General features: G+C 34.3%; 1 protein-coding gene across 5 annotated transcripts in view; it reads left to right on the plus strand.

The window, feature by feature from the left end:
* The window catches only part of LOC106466523 (NGFI-A-binding protein homolog), a 126,775-nt gene that overhangs the window by 79,099 nt on the left and 24,348 nt on the right, over positions 1-23,328 (plus strand). For 4 of the 5 annotated variants that reach the window (XM_022394555.1, XM_022394552.1, XM_022394551.1 and 1 more), the window contains 3 exons: positions 1,236-1,369; positions 3,337-3,451; positions 9,069-9,274. In XM_022394555.1, coding sequence (XP_022250263.1) covers positions 1,236-1,369; positions 3,337-3,451; positions 9,069-9,274 — 455 coding nt within the window. The remainder of the gene's footprint in view (positions 1-1,235; positions 1,370-3,336; positions 3,452-9,068; positions 9,275-23,328) is intronic. The other variant, XM_022394553.1, reaches the window with a different exon arrangement.

The raw sequence follows: 23,328 nt of genomic DNA on the forward strand, positions 1-23,328 counted from the left end.
AACTCAACATTTCCAGCCACATGCCTAAGTCAACACTCCAGCCACATACATACCCAAGTCAACACTTCCAGCTACATACATACCCAACTGAACATTTCCAGCCACATGCCTAAGTCAACACTCCAGCCACATACATACCTAAGTCAACACTTCCAGCCACATACATACCCAAGTCAACACTTCCAGCCACATACATACCCAAGTCAACATTTCCAGCCACATGCCTAAGTCAACACTCCAGCCACATATCCAAGTCAATGCTACTAGTCGCATGTTCAAGTCAACACGCTCACTCCTTCGCATAATGCGAGCACAAACGAAACATCGCTGTCCACGCATGGTTTATAGACTTTGTAAAACACGTAAAGTGTGGGGGAAACATTGAGTTCAATGTACTGCAAGAAAAGCTTCCTGCAATGGAAATTGCGCTGAAAAACAGTTCAGTCATAATGATGACCATCATATAGACCGTCATCGGTAGTGTAAAAACATGTAAGACGAGGCACTCATACTCGTTTTGTTACCGTTAATATCTTTCTGTGGTGTTGACATTAACACTAAGTCATCCATATTAATTAATTTTGTGTTTAAAAGAAGACTATGTATCAAAACACACGGACATATGTTTTGTGTGTGGTTTTTTTATGCACTGCAAATAAAGCTTATTTAGGACATTATAAGAAATAGTAAAGGCTTATTGAAACGCGGTTATAGCATTGACTTATGTGTAGTTAAAGTAAAAAATAAACGACTAGAATAAGAATAATTAAAAACTTCGAGAAAAATAGTAATATTTTATTTTTCTGAATAGGATCAATATTCTTTATTTTATCCTTTAGCCATTATTTAAACTTTGTTTACTGTGTTATTTGCACATGGAAAATCTGGTGTCTAAATTACCCTTGGAAAATGTCAAAGATTATTTGATTTAAAAAAGTATATCATGTCATGTTTATATGATTATATTTGAGATAATTGGAACATCTAGAACATTTAGAATGTCTCATTTGTTATACAGAAGTTTTCAGGATATACTGTTATTATATGATTATATTTGAGATAATTGGAACATCTAGAACATTTAGAATGTCTCATTTGTTATACAGAAGTTTTCAGGATATACTGTTATTATATGATTATATTTAAGATAATTGGAACATCTAGAACATTTAGAATGTCTCATTTGTTATACAGAAGTTTTCAGGATATACTGTTATTATATGATTTATTACCAGGTATCCGTAAATGAAGCTGCTGCTCAGATTTGTAAGCACATCCCTGCCCTCCTCACCCGAAGAGATGAACTTTTCCCCTTAGCCCGACAGGTGGTGCGGGACAGCGGATATCAGTATTCTAAAGGCCATTCCAGGTATTGACCACTTTGTTTTCTTGACCGAACAGTACATAAAACATTTTCGCACGTTGAATGTGTTTTATGCGCTCACAAAATTTCTCATTTATTTATACTTCCTTTTCAAGAAGTTGTATCTCGTCAGTTGGTGAAAAAGCCTTTTTATCGTTGTATTCATTTTCGCTTAGTGCTGTTTATGTAGACACTAATATATAGATTCGTTGGAACTATGCGTGTTCTGAAGAAGTATACCGGGTCAGGTACACAGCGAAGCACATTTACGAAGTATTTAGGAAACTTAACACCTACATGATTGTTTAATGGCGTTCGTGTAACATTAATTAAGTTTTTGCATGAGTTTTAATTAACCTGATCCGGGGCCTAGTTGGGAGAGCTACCTTAAATTAATGACACTTGCGAAATTCTTGTGTCTTCCTACACCATAAAGTTCAGTTCAGCATGCGTTAATTAAACGTATCTTACCACTTCTTATACACACAGCTCTGTAGATGTGAGCTACATTCGTCGTTTTGGAAATTTCATGACTACACCGAAGGAACGGCTTGCTAGACTGAACATGCTTTTTATAAATAGATACAAAAAATTCCACGTCTAGATTTAAAAACCGTGTATTGAGCTAGTTGGTCTACCCGTTAGAAAATGTTACTTGAGTAGCAAATGATTTTTCTCGTTACTGGAAAAAAATATTCTTAGAATCCTACTGTTGTTATTTTTAAAGAGCGCTTTTTACGTTTCGTGTTTTACTGGAGCTATTTATAACTTGTGTTAACTTATTTGGTGTATTTATACTATCTGAACATTGCAATGCTAACAGCAAGAAGCTAACTAGTGCTTCAAGAAATTTTGATCCAGAGACAAAGACTTAATATATTGTAAGCTCTGAATTTGTGTTTGTTGAGGAAAGTAACCCAGTTTCATTATTCGATACCAACTTTTTCCGTTATCATTTCTTCTAATAAGCTTCTCTGGGACGTGTCATTCCTATCAAAAACCAAAATTCAAATTCTGTGAAAGCAATGGATGAATACCCCATAACCTCGTCTCGAAGAACACCACAATTACACAAAAACGAATCTGACTAACGAACTGTTCTTCTCACACACATATATACACATGTTGTAGGCAAAAATATGATTCCGAAATTGAATCTTCGTTTTTTATTTCTATAGTTCATACACATTTTATTGCAATTGCATGAATAAAGATGAATTTGATTTTTGCACGCGCAAATTGGCCTTAACTGTAACTATACTAATAGAGCTAAAAATTTCAGACTTGACTTTTTAACAACTTTGATTAAATAAAAAAACGAACAAATGAGAAGCAATTTTTCAGTTTTGATTAACTATTTTAAAAATGACGATTTGGTGAGTGATTTGCAAAACCTCACTCCCAAATATTACAGGTAGTTTAAATTTTATTTTTTTCTTAATTTTACGACTCTGTTAAATCGCAGTGTAAAATATCTCTTTGTGTTTTTTGTTACGTTTACCCCCATAAAACAAAGAGATATACACAATTTTGTTACGTTTACCCCCATAAAACAAAGAGATATACACAATTTTGTTTAGTTCATTTTCTAATAAAACAAAGAGATATACAGAATTTTGTTAAGTTCACCCCATAACTTCTGTATATCTCTTTGTTTTCGAAGATCCATGCTTTTTTTGGTTTTTAACTAACACCGAATTTTATACCATTAACAGCGGATTTTGTCACTTAACAAATCAAACCCCCATGCTCACTTATATTATACAAAGTAATGACTTGATTGAGAGCTACATTAAATTTTCTAATGAAACACACGCCCTAAATTTTAATTACTGTATACCACTGTTCCAAGATATAATCAGGGGTAGAAAGATCTACTTGAGAAAGCCATGTACCAGGAAGTACGGTGATGACTTTGAAGTTGTTGTTTTCTCCATCAATATGGTGTTTGGCAGCTAGAACAAAATTATCAGTTTTGACGATCCTTCTAGGTCTCAGGGCTATAGATCATGTGATGAAGATTCTTGTAAGCGGCCCAGGCTGGACCCGAGCCCTTATAGTTTGGAGGAAGAGAAGAAGAAACGACAAGTAAGTGTTTAAAGTTTTCATCTTTGGCCTATCCTCTATGGTAAATGAAATTGATTAAAAAATTTAAATACTATTTAATCTTGTTCAGGACATCACAAAAACTTCAATCATGGTTAGTGAAAGTAGGTTAGTAACTTCCTTCCACTGATAATCAGTTAATCCAATTTAGAAAACTCCGAATTTTATCCCATTATTTACGTCTTTTCAACAACAACAAAAAAAGTTAAAAGAAGTAACAACTCACAATAAACAGTGAAATAGAAATATACTTCAGAAGACTTAAGCCGATTTAAAAAATAGTGCGGACTAGATCTGCAATAAAAAACATACCAATTTTGATATCACAACGAAAAATGTATGTGTAAAAAAGTTAATAAGTGGAGCTTTTCTTACGTGTTTTATCAAAAGCGTTTCACAAGGAAATAGACAAAGTACTTTGGTTTACCTATTCTTCAACCAAAAAAGAAATATTTTTCCAAAAAATGTTGGAGTTTAAAAGTGATTACAAGCTTAATGATAACCGAGTTTCCTCAGAATATAGATTTTCTTTTTTACAGTTTCTCATGGCTCTTCTTGTCATAAAATAAAGTTTTCTGGATCATGTTTACAGTTTCGACGTTTTTTACAAGGCAACTTATTAAGTTTAATTTGACATTTTTTGTTCTTTTTATTTCGTCGCAGAGACTTGTTCACATTCTCGTAATATCATGTAGTAATAGTTTATTAATTTTAGGGCTAGCTACATTTCTTCTGTACTTTTATTATATATTTGCTGTAAACTTACAATATGGGTGTACTCTAATTAACTGGTATTCTACAAAATGTATTTTATTCAATAAAATTGTTGAAAAATCATCTCTATCTCCAATATCTACACGCAGCTTGTTTTGTTGGGTGCAGCTTTGGATGTATGAATTTTCACACACACTTTTCTGTAGCAAAGATCGGGTACGAAAATAGTAGATTTAGGTTAGAGTCACAAATTCGTTTGTTGTATTATCAAGAACCGTACAGGGTTCATTTTCACGAGTACTTTTTGAGCTCATGATAATTGTGAAAGAGCCCTTGGTAATTTCATTCACATCCCTAATGTTATTTTCATTTTTTGCTAAAATAAATGTCTACCATTATACCGTATAGGTTTTATATTATTTAACAACAACTTGAATCGATCAAATATTATCAAGTCACCTACTGTAACGGTAACTTTTCTATCAGTTTTGAAACCTATGGAGTAAGCTAGTGTTGTAAAGATTTATAACATAGAGAACAAAAGTATCACGTTTCCGCAGATTCGTTTAAGTAAAGAAACAATAATAATGCTACATCTTGTACACTGAATATGAGTAAATTGTAGCCCGAAACAAACGATCGTATTAGTTGATCAATCTCCCTGTCAGTATCACATTCATTGTGTTTTCTCGATAGGTCATGTGCAGCATAGTTACAAAATGGCCACTGCGAATCATATTGATTTTTAACAGCGGGCTGTAATCGCGTTCTTAAGGCACGGAGTCTTGATATAGCACTCTCTGACATCCATCTTTGGTCCTCACAAGGACGATCTGCGTGGGCACCTCTTCCAATGAGAGAACTGGTTTTCTTAACGCAGCTGTGCGCAATTGGATTCGTAACACCACATCTGCATTTTACTGAACTGGTGTGATGGAAATACTAAAATAATGGAAGAAATGTATTATACTTAATGGAGATTATGTTGAAAGGTGATGTTTGACTGAGCATATCTTCATCACTCTTGGTTTATGTTTGTTGGTTTGAATCTGATAGTTTGGCTTAATGAACGCCTATTAACATAAAGGTTGTTCGCAGCCGCACAAAATTTTAAGGTTCGCTAATTAGAAAAGTTTACGTCCTCTTGATATTGAAACTTAGGCTAACTTACAAATTGTACTATTGAGAAGAAACTTCTACAAAAACATTTCATATTTAAAGAAATCAGAAGTTATTATCACGAGAAAAAAATAAAAAATAATTTCATTTGTTTTATTTTAATGTCAATGTTAGTAAACCTTAAAATATTAATAATTTGGTCATTTTCTGTACTAAAAAACTAAAAAAAACAACGGTCGATGTAGAATTCTACCACAAAATAGAAAATAGAAGACATGCACCCTTATGCTTAATAATGAAATATATATTTCATTTTGTTACATTTTTTACTTTTCTGTCAGGTCCGGCCAGGTTGTTAGGGCGCTTGACTCGCAATCTGCGGGTCGCGGGTTCGAATCCCCGTCCCACCAAACATGCTCGCCCCAAGAGTTGGCGGTGGGTGGTGATGATTAGCTGCCTTCCCTCTAGTCGTACTCTGGTAAATTAGGGACGGCTAGCGCAGATAGCCCTCGTGTAGCTTTGCGCGAAATTCAAAGCAAACAAATAAACTTTTCTGTCGTATTTCACAGAAACAAAACACGACACTTCCGTTTTTAATTCCAGTGTTTGACTATAGTGTTTGTCCATAGAGGACAAGATTTAATCGCCAGCTTTCCCTTTTCCGTTGACGTTTCGATAGAAAATAATCAAAAGACGGAACCTTGGATCTGAAAACCTAATTTCGAAATTATAATATTGCTTTTACCTTTACAATTCACGATTTAGAAAAAACAAACAAAAAACATGTTAGATATTAATATAAGTATGTTTCAAGAAAGGTTCTGCATCGTAACACACTTAAAACGAATGTTTCATGAATATAACAGTATACATTTTTCATTAATTTGATTACAACTTCTTACCAGTAAACATTGAAATTACAAACAAACAAATAAACGATAGGCTTACAGTCGTCAGCTTCGGATGCATAACGGTAAAGTTAGCCAGTAAAGTTAGCTCTTGATATTATTATGAATCTTCACAACAGAACTGTTAACAGTAGCTAACATGTTATTCTTATCTGAAGCAATGTTTGTCGTGCATTCTCGGAAAACCACGATTGGTCTAGTTAATAATGAAATGTTAAAATTTTTATTGAATGTCGTGATGTTTTACTTTCTAATTTAAAATGTACGGAATTATTTTGGCTTTTTTAAAAGTTTTATGTTGCAAATGTGTATAATCATTGTAAAAACTATCTTATAACTTGTTTTTTTTTATCTAAGTTGCATTATACTGTTGTGTTTTCTATTACATTTATTATGGTCAAATGCAACAGGTGTTCATAATTACGCCTTAATTATTAAAACTGATGACTAATTTCATATCATGGAATATTTCTCGAAGACTAAACTGGATTGTCATGACATTGACAATTGGGTTTTACCTCTGATGTACCTATGTGTAACCTGCAGCTTGTAAGTAGCACACTTACGAGAAATGGGAGAATGTCGTAGACACAAGAGTGACCTAGTGGTATCGGACTGGAGAGCCGAGGGTCTCGGATTCGAGACACGTTTTGCACTTTCAGCTTTCGGTGCGCTGTAAAAATGACAGGCATTCCCGCGATTCAATGAAGAATAATCGCTTTAAGCGGCGAGTGTTGCCGACTGGTTACCTTCTCTCTCGTCAACAGTTCAAAATTATAGCCCATTATGTACATAAGATGTCCAGGTGGACAAACAAATAAACGTATGTGGACGAATTCCGCTGTTTAGTTGTTGAGACTTCTGTGTCTTAAATGGTTAATGTTTGAAATGGAAACATAAACATATACCCACATTTTTATACCTTTTGTGTTTGTGGGAGTTAGACACTTCTCTGATAAATGTTGCCTCTGTATTTGTGGGAATCAGACACATCTCTGATAAGTGTTGCCTCTGTGTTTGTGGGAGTTAGACACTTCTCTGATAAGTGTTGCCTCTGTGTTTGTGGGAATCAGACACATCTCTGATAAGTGTTGCCTCTGTGTTTGTGGGAGTCAGACACATCTCTGGTAAATGTTGATGTTGTATTTGTGGGAATCAGACACATCTCTGATAAATGTTGCCTCTGTGTTTGTGGGAGTCAGACACATCTCCGATAAATGTTGATGTTGTATTTGTGGGAGTTAGACACTTCTCTGATAAGTGTTGCCTCTGTGTTTGTGGGAATCAGACACATCTCTGATAAGTGTTGCCTCTGTGTTTGTGGGAGTCAGACACATCTCTGATAAATGTTGATGTTGTATTTGTGTGAGTTAGATACTTCTTTGATAAGTGTTGGTGTTGTGTTTGTTAGAGTTAGGGAATTTTCTGGTAAGTGTTGATGTTGTGTTTGTGGGAGTCAGTCACTTCTGATACGTGTAGGATTTCATTTAGCTTTTAGAGAGAAAAGCTAAATCAGTTTCAAGTGAAGAGAGTAATTTTATTACACCCGATATATATATATATATATGTCTGTTGTAACAGCTGTTTCTTTAAGTTAAATAAACCGGGCAACACAACAACAACAAAAAAATGAAACTGTTTCTGAGTAAGTTGACGATGCTGATTCGAAAGATTAGGTTGACTATTACTGATCATCTCTAGGTTTGGAATTATGATAGCTTTATTCAAAATATTCTTATATATCATAAAAATAACTTTTTCTTCAATAACTTTATTTATTCATTGTAAATTGCATACAAGAATGTTAAAAAACAATGCATAAAGCAATGCCAGTTTAAAAAAGCAATGACTGTAATAAGATTATATACTGCATGTTTAAAACTTTCATCGTGGTATTATCTTTATTATAAAATATCTGCTTGACTTGTTGCGCCTTTTGTGTATGTTCTCAGTTTGACGCTGTAAGAACCAACAGTAATCACCCATCGTCCTTGCTATCGCTGTTCTATTGTAGAAATATCCTGGTGGAAGCAGTTAACATGCTCATCGCTCACTGCACCTAGATCATTTGGAAAGAAGTCTAAATGGGAATGTAGAAGCGTATCTTTAGTGACATCCTAGAGCCCATTTTGCTCTAGTTCTCGATCATATCATTAATCATCATAGCATAGTTTTCATCTCCGCGATTTCCTAAAGATACCTCCTTTCATTTTTGTTTCACTGATTTTCGGAATCTTGTAGAACAGATATTTGAAACATTACCGTATTTATTCATCCCTTTTACAAAATTCTTCATGAGTCCCAGTTTAATAGGAAGTGGGGGCAGAAACACATTTTAAGGAGTCACTAAAGGTTGACACTCAATATTCTGTATGTAATCCTCTGTCAACGGTTATTTTTTTAAATGAATATTATCACTTCAGCTGTCACAGAGACACAGAAATCAACAATGTTTGGCATTACCACTCTGCAGGCCTAGCAGGAGTGCAATAACTTTTAGATCACCACGTGTGTTCCTCCTATGGTGATCATATTTGATGGCCTCAAGTATAATCTGCATGCTTTGATAAGTTTCTTTTATGTTCACAGCATGATCAACAGGAATCGATGCCTTATTGTTTCCATTGTGTAAAACTACAGCTTTCAGACTAATTTTAGAGTATGATGTTCAGTACTTAATTCTTTCATTAGTGTATCAACATTTGTACAGAAACACAAAGTATCTTGCAAGCTATAGTGAGAAATAAGACTTTGATGGTGACTTCGATTGTTTATTACATACGCCAAGAAACATAAGTACATTTTATTCAAGTTATATATTCTTTCGAAGTCAACCATTTTTAATACGGATGTTCCAGGAAAGGATTGAAGCAATAGGAGAGCAGCTGAAGACCTTAGGAGCACAGCAGGAGGAGCTGAAGGCTAAGTTACAGCAAAACCGCGAGCTCCAGAACTATTCTGGAGTCAGTCACATACAGCAACAGCTGGAACAACTTTCTACACAGCAGATGCAGCTTATTAACGAGCAGAGTGAGCTGAACAAACAGTTAAAGAGACTTGAGAGGTAAGTGAGAAGTGTTTCTTGTGTACAATATGGCACTACCTTGTATTGCTCAAAACAGTATTAAAGAAAATCCAGACACGACCTAATGGATTGTATGTTAGAAAACACCTAGACAAAACCTGAAAAGTTGTACTTTGTATTAACTAAATTCTAGACAAAATATGATGTGTTCTGCTGTATTGGGGAAAGTCCAGACATAATTCACTCTAGTGTAGTTGAAAAGGTCTACACAAAATCTAATGGGTTTTACTGTATTACACTGTGCTAGAGAAAGTCCAGATAAAACCTAATTTACTCTACTGTATTTGAGAAAGTCTACACAAACCTAATGGTTTCAACTGCATTAAAGAAAGCCCCCAAAAAACTTTATAGGTTCTATTGTATAACAGAAAGTCCAGACAAAAGCTAATAGCATCTGCTGTATAAGAGAAAGTGCAGACACATCGTATGATTATATTATATTGATGAAAGTTAAAACAAGCTGTGATGGGGTTTTACTACACTGTGTATTTAGTCTTAATTCAACCAATATCTAGCATGTACCACATCTAACCATCTTAATTTTATTTATTTTTTACTGACGTTTTGCATTCTTAATTGTATTAGTAAATATTTTGCAAAATTTCAGTAACCTAAACTGTTATTAAAAACTTATTGGTAGGTACATAGTAGAATGTCTAATATGCTAACTTGACAGTATTTACTATTATTTGAAGTGTTATAAATAAATAATAAGTATTTCTTCTGCAAACTTCAAATTTCATCAAAGTGAAAATTTTTCAATATGTGTTCAGGAAAAAATATTATATTTATGTTGTTTTCTACATCTTCAACCATAACACAAATAGAAAAATAGCAAAAACTGTATTCTTCAGGACTAATTTACACATCTGATGTTGGATTCAAAGTCCAATGTCTCAGAAAAAACACTTCCAGGATGGGCAGATTTATGAGAATGATCAATTATTATAACTTCTGTAAAACAAACTTTGTTTTAAGATTTTGATTGAAAAACAAACTGAGTACCTGTCTGTATATTTAGGGCAAAAGGGCACACATAAATCTTATGTAAGTTATCAACGTTTCATAGGCTTCACATGTTCCATAGCTTGTTAGTAGGAAATAGATTTTTTGCAGTCATTTTCTTAAATCCATATTGTAGAAAAGGACTTAAGGGTTAATATATCTATCTACATTGAGTCAATTATTATATCTACAAAATTACTCATTTTTAAAATGGCCAGATCCCTATTGGGAATGGCAGTAGGAGGCTGTGAAATTTTAATTTATATTCTATAATTCCTTCCTTTCTAAAAATGTATACAAAGGTGTGATTATTTACAATTCACAGGTTTTCACTGTCATTAGTTTCTCTTTGTTTGTTGGTTAAGTAAATTACTTGTTGTAGTCAGTGATAACTTGAAACTTTGTGCAACTGCTTTTAGGACAGAATCTGAAAGTCGAAAAAAGTAACTCTTACCTAGTTCATATGAAACACTTTTCCATAGAATGTTTGTATAACGTTTTAATGACGTGTAAGCTTTCTGATTATCTTAATAATGTTTCCACTTGATAATGTTTCCAGACTTGTAAAGCTTCCTGATTCTCTGATAATGTCTTAATAATGTTTCCAGACTTGTCAGCTTCCTGATTTTTTGTATAATGTCTTGATAATGTTTCCAGACTTGTAAAGCTTCCTGATTCTCTGTATAATGTCTTAACAATGTTTTCAGATTTGGAAGCTTCCTGATATTCTGTATAATGTCTGAATGATGTTTCTATGACTTAAAAGCTTTCTGATTTTCTATATAATATCTGAATGATGTTTTAATGACTTGTAAGCTTCCTGATTTTCTATATAATGTCTTAATGATGTTTTCAGATTTGTAAACTTCCTGATTTTCTGTATAATGTCTGAATGATGTGTTAATGACTTGTAAGCTTCCTGATTTTCTATATAATGTCTTAATGATGTTTTAATGAGACTTGTCAGCTTCCTGATTTTCTGTATAATGTCTGAATGATGTTTTAATGAGACTTGGCAGCTTCCTGATTTTCTATATAATATCTGAATGATGTTTTAATGACTTGTCAGCTTCCTGATTTTCTATATAATATCTGAATGATATTTCAGTGACTTCTTGATTAATTTTTGTTTTGTTTCCTATTACTAATAGTTTATGATGGAAGGAACTTGCATGAAACATTTTAAAGTGGGTACCAATCCTCCTTATACCATGAGAAAGTTGTTGACACTTCCTTTGTTCTCATTCATTTCATGCACTTGACAAATAAAACCTGGGGTTAATCTTTCTTTTCAAGAGCAACACCAAGTACCCATCTTAACCATATACTACCAAGTTACACATTAACACCAGTGCTTAAAGCAGTAGGTTGAACAACAATTTTTTTACCAAAGTACCAAGTTGTGCAGTACCAGCTGATATGTTGCTCATCACGAATTGTAGGTGCTATCTTAGTACGAAAAGAAAAGAAAAATAATAAAGCCCCTAACATTACATATCTCAATGGGTTCTACTCTATTAGATAAAGTTTAGACAGAACCTAATGGGTCTTACTGTACTAGAGAAATCTTAGACATAATTTCAATGAGTCATAATGTATTAGAATATGCTAAGACAAAACTTAAAGGGTCCTACCACAGTACAAAAAAAATAATCCAGAAAAACTTATAGGTTCTACTGTAGTAACAGTAGAAATTCAAACAAAATCTAATGGTTTCTACTGTATTATTGTACTAGAAAAATTCAAACAAAGCTTAATAAGTTCTGTTGTATTAAGAGAAATTCCAGAAAAAACTAATTGTTAGGGTGTCAGTACCATATTCTGATAACTATATTTAAATATCTTACTGTTGTAATGAGATTCTAGATTGTTAACCAGATTAATTTCGATAAAGCTATATTCTTTGAATGTAAGTAAAGCTCCTTTGAGACTTTATTTGCTTGTATTTAATCACCTCACATGCTTATGCTACAGTCTCAGTTCTTGTTACAAACAAAACAGCTCCACCAACTTAAGTCTATCAAAAAAAAGGCTAAAAAGTGTGTTGTGGGTGTGATTTTCAAAGCACAATATTATGGTAGAATTCACATGCAGAAAAAAGTCAGTGGTTACATTTCATAATCTATAGAAACTCAGTCCCTGATTTCTTTCCCATGTTATGTTGTTGAGTTGAGTTGAGTATAGGTGATCCCTCATGTTCAAACTAACTGCTTAACTGGAAGTAGAAAAGTGTCTCTTTACTGATGCTACCAGTGGCATTCTGATTCTCCATCTTTTGATTTTTCTTAGTTACACCATACTACTTTAATTTACAGATGTCTCATTCTCCTTGAATTTTAAAATGTGCTGTTGGTGTTCTGCAATGCTGCTGAAATTTGTAAGTTGCAATAGGGTTTTGATGGAGGGGACTGAAGTACATCTCTTGACCAGTCTTAAATAGACCTAGTTGTATAGCACTAATACTAATCATTGGTAGTGCATAATCCAGGGTAGAGCAAAACAAGACTTTGGTAATGCATAAGCAGGTGACGTTCCTGAACTATTTTCTGTTGCAACTTTCACTGCATTGATGCCTTTGGTAACTCTGGTTATTATGGTGCTAATGTGGCTGGTAATGTCGTATTGTCTATCAAAGGTTATCACCAGTACTCCAATGTTTCTTCCAGAGGGACAGAAGTTCATGCTAATGATGATGATGGCTTGTCCTCATCAGCAGGTCTGTTGTTCAATGTGTAGAACATAGGTTTGGTTGTGGCAAGATTGATAACCATTTTCTCATCATACTAAGTGATGTTTGCATTTTACTTTCGATTTCAGTTCGATTCTGTACGCCAGATTTTCGTCAGAAAATGTTAGAACACAGGATTTGGTTGGACTGACAAGAGATGTTGAAAAGCACTAGTGAGAGTGGTGATGCTTGAGGCAAACCAGTGTTATTAGTGAACCACTTAGATTACTAGCGTCCATGCTTCAAGATGCATCTTCTGGTAGTTAGAGCAGCTGCTACTCATCTTACACCGATGCCTATTTTAAGCATTTTTCAACGAGAATGAAAACTGGACTCTATGCTGGACTCTCTAGGCATCTTCCAGATCTAAAACTGCTCCAACTTCACCAACATGTATCACCACAAATTCAGCAACATTGATCTAGAGTTTTCTTCAAGTGTGGTTACCATCTAATGATGATGGTATTAGTGGCTCATTCTGATAGGCAAACCTTCTAGCTATAGCCTTATCTGGAATCTTGCCAATTATATGTTGTAGGACTATAATTTAGTTGCCTTTAAGATGAGAGTAGGTAAGAATCTGATAAAGGCATCAATTCATATTTCAGGGTGCTACCTTTTACTTTGCTAAATAGATACTACAGAACTAACTTCAACATGATATTTTATTTAAGTTTCTTAAAGATGGAGATTCTTACACCATATGGACCTGGATCTCTATCTTTAGATGTATTCATGGGTCCGTGTATCTCATCTAAGCTAAAGTTGGCTACCATATTAGCATATAGTTGTAATTCAGATTGAGAGTACTGTATCTTGAGGCTCTCCTGCATGTCAGTACGATCACAGTGGTTACTGTTTGTGGGCATGAAGACGTTGCCTTGATCTTCATCTGTATGGAATGGAGTATCATATTTATCGTAAATTACTAAAGTTGCCATGTTTTTGGTTTAGTTCCTGTGTGAATCATAAGATGTGGAAGCAGCAGAATGATCTTTTCGTTAATTTCTTTTCACGTCATGTGCTTTGGAAGCCCATCCGTTGTAGAGATCACAGACTCTATTCTGTGCAATTCTTACTTTCTGTGCCCTGTTATGCTAAACCTTATCTGCATGAACTCAGCATGGGTTTGATTGCTGCTTTCCAAGCTTTATCAAGATCGCTATTTCAACAGTATAGGTGTTGATCTTCTTCTTGTTGAAGTTGTTATTTTACTCAATGGGTGCTACAAAAAGCTTGATGTCTTTGTATAAGATTCTTGATTGTTTTTTACCATTTTATCTTCCAGTCTTCGCGTGCACTTCATACATGAGGTGATCAGTGTGGAAATTATGTATTTTATGCCAGGTAGAGATGACACTTATGGTGGGGTTGACAAAAACAGGATCTATACGGGAATTTTTGTCACTCATCAATTCTTGTTGGTTCACCTGAGTTTAGCAGTATAGGCTTGGTGGCTGTAATGTGGAGAGCAGAAAGTAAACGTTTATCGTTAGTATGTTCACTTTCATCCCACGTGTGGATGTCTAGCACTGAAGTCTCCTACTGCTAAAGACATAGGTCAGGTAGGAACTTCCAATCTCCAGCACTATGTGCTGCATTAGCTCTCATGTAAATATTGGTGATTGGGGTTCTTGAAGGTAACTTCGGTGATCTATCTGGATGGTTTATTGCTCATAGTAGTGATTGTTCCACTGAAAACTGTCATAATTTTCATAGCGGATACTGCTGTCGTAGCTAAGTGCAATGGCCATTCTAGCCTTTGATTTTTGATTTTTTTGTAACTAGAACAAAGCATTAATTACAATTTTGTTCCAAACAAGACGAGCATTCATACCCTTCTATATGTGTCGTATTGTGAATAATATTCTGTAAGGTCCATTTTTTGTGTACAATATATGAGATATTAATACGTTAGAAATCCATAAAAGTGTTTTTTACCCCACTTTGTAGTATTCGTTAGTATTCACATTAAGAACATTAAATATACGTTTTACCATTCCAGTAATATGGAATTTGCTCTGTTTCATCCGTCTTCTGTAATTTTCTGCTAACATGATACACAAAGCAAACGTCACGTCTTAGATCGTTTGTTCTTTGGATCACATGATGAGTTACTAGCGAAAGCCATCAAGTAAATTTTTGTTACATCTGAAACATCCATATGGCCAGAAGTGGCTCTATTTGTTTAACGCACCCTCTCCGATACAGTGTACAAGTTACTGTAGTAGTGGTACTCCATATTGTTTAAAGGTTTTGGTGAATAGATGACTAATGATGAAGGCTTTTCAACTGATAGTAGTACATGTAAGCAAATGAGATAGTAGTAATCCATGTTAAGTGAAAAAGGTTTGTTCTAAAGAGTCATTAGGATAATGATAAAAATGGCGGCTGATACTACAGCAATGGTGACTGTACTAATGGTGCAAACAAGTAGAATAAAGGTTTTATTTCACTAATGACAAGATTAATAAATAAATCCATCTTTCCTAATGTTATTGGACAAGAGAATATAACAATCGTTTTTAATTTTGAATGAAAGTTTAGATTGAAAGTTAACCAGAATCATAATAAAAACATTATGTTCGATACAGAGTGCAAGTGACTAATAACGATCTAAATGTGTTCCCTAATGCAGAGAACTAGAACTTTAGTTCTGTTAATACAGTGAACTAGTGGCTGTAGTTTGGATACAAATACTTTGATATGTATAAATGAATGTAATAATGGGCTAAGCCTGTTCATTGATGCAGTGACTGTAGTTTTGATAATAAGCAGTTTCAAGTATAGTGTACAAATGATTGTAGTAATCCGTTTTAATGTTTATTAATACAGCGAACTAGTGCTCTAGTTTTAATAAATGCACCTTGATATGCATTGCACAGTGACTGTAGTAACCGACTAAGCATGTAGACTAGTGACTGTACTAATGACCTAAGCTAATTGACAGTTACACCCACAAATGACCGTAAAAAGAACAAAGCATTTTAACAGTGATTTATAATGAAGAAATAATGGATTTCCCATCTGATATGATGGACATACTTTTATCAGATCTCCCATCTGATATGATGGACATACTTTTATCACATCTCCCATCTGATATGATGGACATAATTTTATCAGATCTCCCATCTGATATGGTGGACATACTTTTATCACATCTCCCATCTGATATGATGGACATACTTTTATCACTGGGAGATCTGATAAAAGTATGTCCGTCATATCAGATGGGAGATCTGATAAAAGTATGTCCATCATATCAGATGGGAGATCTGATAAAAGTATGTCCATCATATCAGATGGGAGATAGAAACAATTAATATGCTGCTAAAATTATGTCCGTCATAACAGAGTTGTTAGAAACAATGTGCCGTTGTTGGCTAATAGAATGGCTCTGAGTTTTGTTTTGTTTTCATGTACAAACATTTATCTCATAGCTACATCTCTTGACCGATTTGAGATCTAATCACATCCGCGGCTATTGAGGATTCCCTCTCGTTTATCGTATTCATCATCCCCAGTTGTTGTGCACTAACTTTATCGTAACGATCAGAAACGTTCTTTTTATGTATTAAAATAAATTCACGAACTTTATTTGATCTTTATTATTTGAAATGCGGGAGGTGAACATTTGCGATGGTTCTTCACGTCAATGAATAATTATTAACCACGTGGTGAAGTGATTGTTGCTATCATTGTTTTTCTAACGAAATTACTTGAGTTAAATATTTCTATGAAACTTAATTCAGTTAAGGTAGTTTTCAGCTTTGATTAGACCTTTCTGTTAACTTTTCTCTATTATGTTTCTTTCCAGATATCAAATAGAACGTATTTTCGTATCCCTTCTTTTTCGACTAAAAGAAAAAAATATATATATATACTTACGTCAATTTTTACAGCATATAATACCCAGGTTTGCGCGCTAGAAAGGCAAGTATATAGCCAACGTGGAACAGACGATGTATAACAGACGTCAAAGCTGACTTTTTTCGCTGTCTGGTTTTTTTTGTTGTCTGGGAGATCGTCTGGGTTTTTAATAACCTTCATGCACTAACTGAAGAAGAGGGCTTTGCCCAGTTTTATTTATTTATTCTTCTACATTTGTTTGTTTACGAAAGACAATTAAGATTAACGTATACTCAACATGATCTCGTGTCACGGGAGAAAAATCAACAGAGACTCAATAGGAGGTTTTTGTGTTTTTCCACGTCTGTAGCGATGACTTGATTTAAAATAAACTTAAAACGACAATTTGAATATCTAGTAATAGATGCAAGAAAAACGATTCCCGCTGCTGTTTGTTTTGGTACGCAGACAAAATATATTATTTGCTTCTTGTGGCAAACGCTGTTTGGCCCTGTAGTAGAGCCCTGGATTTCGGAGCTGGCGAGAAGAGCTCAACTCCGTGCGATACTACAAAATATTTCTCGCACTTTAACCTACTGGTGCTTAGTAATTTCGCTAAGCAGGCGTCACACGTTCTTGGGCCGAAGAGATCGCTCAAGGCGGGAATGTCCAACTGATGACTAGAGAAGAATGATCATAGAAGCTTTTTATAATTTGCCAGTTGCTTATGATTAAGACGGATTATTATTAACTGATATTGTAGGTTTTAAGCAACTTTTCTGGTAGAAGGTATTACATGATTATAAGAGTGATAGTATATCCCTTATCCTAGATGATGGTCAGTAGTTCAAAACTAAGGACGGCGATAGATAACCTTAATAACTTTGCCATAAATATAAAAATATAAATACAGTTGCAATTCATGTGCCTCTCCATAATCTATTCTTTAACTTTCCATATAAAACGGTTTACGGTGTTATAAAAGGCTCCTATTAAGGTGAATAAACGTGTAGGATGGTGGGACAGTAGCTTGAAAAGGAATATACTGATTTGTCAAAAATTTATTTTGTTCATTCGTTTAGTTTTTATACGCTAACGTTTAATAATAATAACATATTATAACGGTAGTCCGTATTTCTACGTATAGTAGGTCTTTCTTTTAACAGTGAGTATATACTATTTGTAAACATGTATAAGCGTACTTCCCAAGAATAGCTTCAGCGAGTATATACTATTTGTAAACATGTATAAGTGTACTTCCCAAGAATAGCTTCAGTGAGTATATACTATTTGTAAACATGTATAAGTGTACTTCCCAAGAATAGCTTCAGCGAGTATATACTATTTGTAAACATGTATAAGTGTACTTCCCAAGAATAGCTTTAGTGAGTATATACTATTTGTAAACATGGATAAGTGTACTTCCAAATAATAGCTTCAGTGAGTATATACTATTTGTAAACATGTATAAGCGTACTTCCCAAGAATAGCTTCAGCGAGTATATACTATTTGTAAACATCTATAAGTGTACTTCCCAAGAATAGCTTCAGCGAGTATATACTATTTGTAGACATGTATAAGTGTACTTCCCAAGAATAGCTTTAGTGAGTATATACTATTTGTAAACATGGATAAGTGTACTTCCCAAGAATAGCTTCAGTGAGTATATACTATTTGTAAACATGTATAAGTGTACTTCCCAAGAATAGCTTCAGTGAGTATATACTATTTGTAAACATGTATAAGTGTACTTCCCAAGAATAGCTTCAGTGAGTATATACTATTTGTAAACATGGATAAGTGTACTTCCCAAGAATAGCTTCAAGCTTACCTCTTTAATGTCTGTGTTTATGTAATATGTTGTGATAACTGTTTACTGAGTGGCGATGCCCGCTTAAGTGCTCCTCCTTTGGTGGTTGCGTTCTGATGTATCGTGAACTCTGCCCCCAAAATTAGTTTCTAAACTCGGTCCCGGCCCATGTTTCTCTCCCAGTAACGAAAAATAAGGCAGTTTACTTAGCATCGTTTTATTTGCATACCGTAATTTACGATGAAAGTCGAACAGAAACAACTGTCTCTTGAATATTCATGACACGCTCTGATTAACCTGCTCAGTAACATGGAAAGAACCTACAGAAGTTTGCCAATTACACCAGTGCGCTGTAATTAACGCTTTACCCTTCTCATGAGAGATTGTTTGGTGCAAAATGACCCTGCAAATTTCGAAGGCAAAAGATACCGTGCTGTACTTTTTATTATTCCAAACTTTCAAAACCTTTGTCCCAATACGGAGAATACAAAACAATTTTAATATGAAACACATTTCCAGGAATTCTTAATACAAAACAACATGTATTTACCACTACTGGACTAGCGGGTACCCAAGTGCACGCTTCAAAGTGTTGTAAGCACAAATCGCATGACGTCACCGTTATTGATTACATCGCTCATTAGATGGCAGCACTAGAAGGTTAAGATTCATAATAATTTGGTAATTTTAAAATCTTGTACTATATATATATATAAGCAGCAAACTGGGAATGCGTAAATGCTTTTGCATAGTTGTTATTATAATCGATCGCATTTACAAAGTTTATGTACATATATTATACGATTTTACAAACACACATTAAGTAGTCTATCAATACCCCAAAAAATTCAACATTTTAAATTGATTTCACTGTTCATATTAGCGTGTATAAACTAATTATTTATTGATAATCTTATTCCTTTCCATTTGTCTTGAACAGTTAATGTTTGTAACTTTTATATTTTATCCACCCATTTCATTGTTCGATTAATTATAATGTGGTTAAATATTTTGTGTGTGTGTGTGTATATATATATTGTGCTCGCGCGCACGTGTAGTTACATTTAATTTTCTGGGAAGAAAAAAACGCAATCAGAAAACAAACATACAATACCAGGGCACAAACCATAAGGTGAGTCATTATGTAATGTGTCCTGGTTTTTAAGGTGCTGACAGAAGAAAGACCTGAACTTTGAGTGTATTGCCAAACGCTTAATATGTAAAAAGTAATAAAAAACAGTTCGTATATCCGAGTGGCTAAAAAACAAAATAAAAAAAAACGTTTTATGACGTCTCTTGTCATGTTCAAAGAGTTATAATAGCAAATTTCGTCTGTTACTGAACACATGAAATTGCTATTATAAATGTTGCTAAGATCCCATTCTATTTACTGATATTTTTATTAACTTAAATCTGCAGTCTGAAGTTGATGTTTAAAACTTTGTTGATCTAGTGAGGGTTAATCGTAGTTTATTAGAACAATGTTTCAGGTATATACTATTCTTTCAACTTCATCTTTCCATTGTCTATCGTTCTCAGTCTACTAGCCTTGATTACGCACTACTGTCCAACCCCTCAATTTCCACTGTAACAAGTTTCTGTGTAGGAGGGCGAGGCCTAGCTTACAAGATACATCTTCATAAACTTTCAACAGACTGTCCACTGTATGTGGACATTAATTTTAAGGCCACGTTTAATCAAACCATATGCACAGTTAGATGACTTCACAAATATATCGAGAAAATTGATATCTCGAACATCAGCTAAATTCTTCCTTGTTTCTAGAAGCGCTGTTCTAAAAGTCTGACTGGGCGCTTTATCCATACATTCTAAACCCACACCGTGCAGGAACTACATCTCATACATTATTGTGAATACATTATGCCGTTAGTATCCAGAGTTGATTTTTGCTTTGTTGTGTACTTTTTGAAGTTTAAATTTCTCATTACATGAAAAATCTGTGGTAAGTTTAGATGCTGTCCATAAACCTTCTTCACATTGTATTGTATCATGTTAGAAATAGTTTATCACCTAGTGGTCGGTATCAAGTCACCCTTATATTGTATCATGTTAGAAAGAGTTTATCACCTAGTGGTCGGTAGCAAGTCACCCTTATGTTGTATCATGTTGGAAAGAGTTTATCACTTAGTGGTCGGTAGCAAGTCACCCCTTATATTGTATCATGTTGGAAAGAATTTATCACCTAGTGGTCGGTATCAAGTCACCCCTTATATTGTATCATATTAGAAATAGTTTATCACCTAGTGGTCGGTAGCAAGTCACCCCTTATATTGTATCATGTTAGAAAGAGTTTATCACCTAGTGGTCGGTAGCAAGTCACCCCTTATATTGTATCATGTTGGAAAGAGTTTATCACCTAGTGGTCGGTAGCAAGTCACCCCTTATATTGTATTATGTTAGAAAGAGTTTATCACCTAGTGGTCGGTAGCAAGTCACCCCTTATATTGTATCATGTTGGAAATAGTTTATCACCTAGTGGTCGGTAGCAAGTCACCCCTTATATTGTATCATGGTGGAAAGAGTTTATCACCTAGTGGTCGGTAGCAAGTCACCCCTTATATTGTATCATGGTGGAAAGAGTTTATCACCTAGTGGTCGGTAGCAAGTCACCCTTTGTTGTCAGAGTCATTCAAGTCCATCCATGCAAGCTAATTTCTACAGTTTTTTTCTCTCATCAATTTGTGTGAGGAACAGCTTGCATACTTGTTGTTGATTGGACGATCAAATCAAAAGCTCTGGTAATAGTAGTGACAGTCATGAACATGAACGGACATTGTTTAAGTGTTTTTTACATCCTCATGTGGGTGTGTTTGTCTGCTTTTGACAGTTTTATATATATCCGTCATTAAACTTGGCGTGTTCTTTACTCTTTCACCATAAAGATATCCTTAATTTTCATTAAGAAGTTAGCACACAGGATCACGTAGAAACGTTGTAATGGTTTTCAATCTAGACCCAAAATTCGAGGACTTTCGAATAGCGCTCAAATTTTGAGTCTCGTTTGAAAACCAATGACCTTCATTTGTTAGGCAGCAGTATAAATGGCAGCAGTTCTGTTGGTTACCCGTGAACAGAAAAAGCGGGTAGCCTTGGTCGATACATTCAATAAAAAACAAACAAAATACTTCTTGTCTACTGGACGCAGAAAACCAACACACTAACCAACTCGGCCCACGAATATCGATCTTCCTTCCAGTCCTTGGAGATCATAGTTCATCATGAAAAGTAAGATTAACGAACATACCCGAAAGTCCAGCGTGTTCTTATTGTTTGCATGACATTTATTGTGGCAAAGAATGTTGTTTTGATTGTATACCTAAAGAGTAAACGTTCACCTCGTACATGAGTTTGTAGAAGTGTTATATTTTTTGTGCTTAATTATCTTTATCTATTTTTTATTTTTTTGAGTTTCAAAGTGTTTTTCTTATTTATGTTTCCTAATTTTATTAGTTCAACAAGTGTTTTTCTGTGTTTAAAATTAACATATATGGGCTTGATATTTTTTCGTATATAATAAGGATTTATTAGATAGTTTGTTTTAGCATTAAGTTTAATTTTTTTCAAATATGATATTAAATAAAACATATAAATAATTATGTAAGACAAAATAGCAACAATACGCCTGATTCGAGTATATATGTATAAACTACATTAGACTATAATCCGGCAATTATACGATTATGTTAGAATTTTTTAAAATTTTATTCTTTCTTCTTAATGAAATGTTTCAGAAATAAGTTTAAATGAAAGTTGTATCGGGCCCTAGGATTTACGCCCACCATGTCAATGCAGATCTATTATTTCACATTGACAATGTGAACAAAGGCCAAGTTATCAAAATAGCCCAGCCATATAATGTGGAGATATAAAACACAGTCCAAGTTACAAAAAATTCAGTGGAGGTAACATTGCAATCTGATAACAATTTTATTAATATTATTATCCTAAGACACACTGTTATATATATTTACTAAGCGAATTCTCCTTTTCAAAATAGTTTAATATAAATGATAGAAACGTTAAAGTAGATGCATTCCCTAGTGTATTTTGTTGTTGACAAACAAGTGAAGTGTCTTGGAAGTTTGGATGTTGTATAATGTAGATACTGCATCTGTTTGAAAACATGGAAGGAGGAAGAGATGCACATTTTTTGCCTTATTCTGGCAATTAAGTTCAAAATGAGAGATTTTTTTTTTTCACATGTGATTTAAAATTGTTTCAAACTGCATATTAAAAGTGGAATGCTGATGTAATAGAAGTGTGCTAATACCCCAGAAACATGAAAACTAGGTAGAGAGGCACTGGTAGTTGGCCAGGTGATTATGGAGTTCGACTCCCCCATCTTACCAATTTTATATATTTATCTGTAGGCCAAAGTAAGGATTACATTTTATAAATGGCCCGGCATGGCCAGGTGGTTAGGGCGCTCGACTCGCAATCTGAGGGTCGCGGGTTCGAATTCCCGTCACACCAAACATGTTCGCTACTTTCAGCCGTGTGGACGTTATAATGTGACGGTTAATCCCACTCCTGAAGATGACGTTGTAACGTCGAAAGACGTAGAGTCGTCAACTTTTTGAAGGCCATAGATAGATCTAAATAAAATGTTTTTAACT

Source organism: Limulus polyphemus, unplaced genomic scaffold (assembly GCF_000517525.1).
Source record: "Limulus polyphemus unplaced genomic scaffold, Limulus_polyphemus-2.1.2 Scaffold2289, whole genome shotgun sequence".
NCBI classification, from domain to species: Eukaryota; Metazoa; Arthropoda; class Merostomata; order Xiphosura; family Limulidae; genus Limulus; species Limulus polyphemus.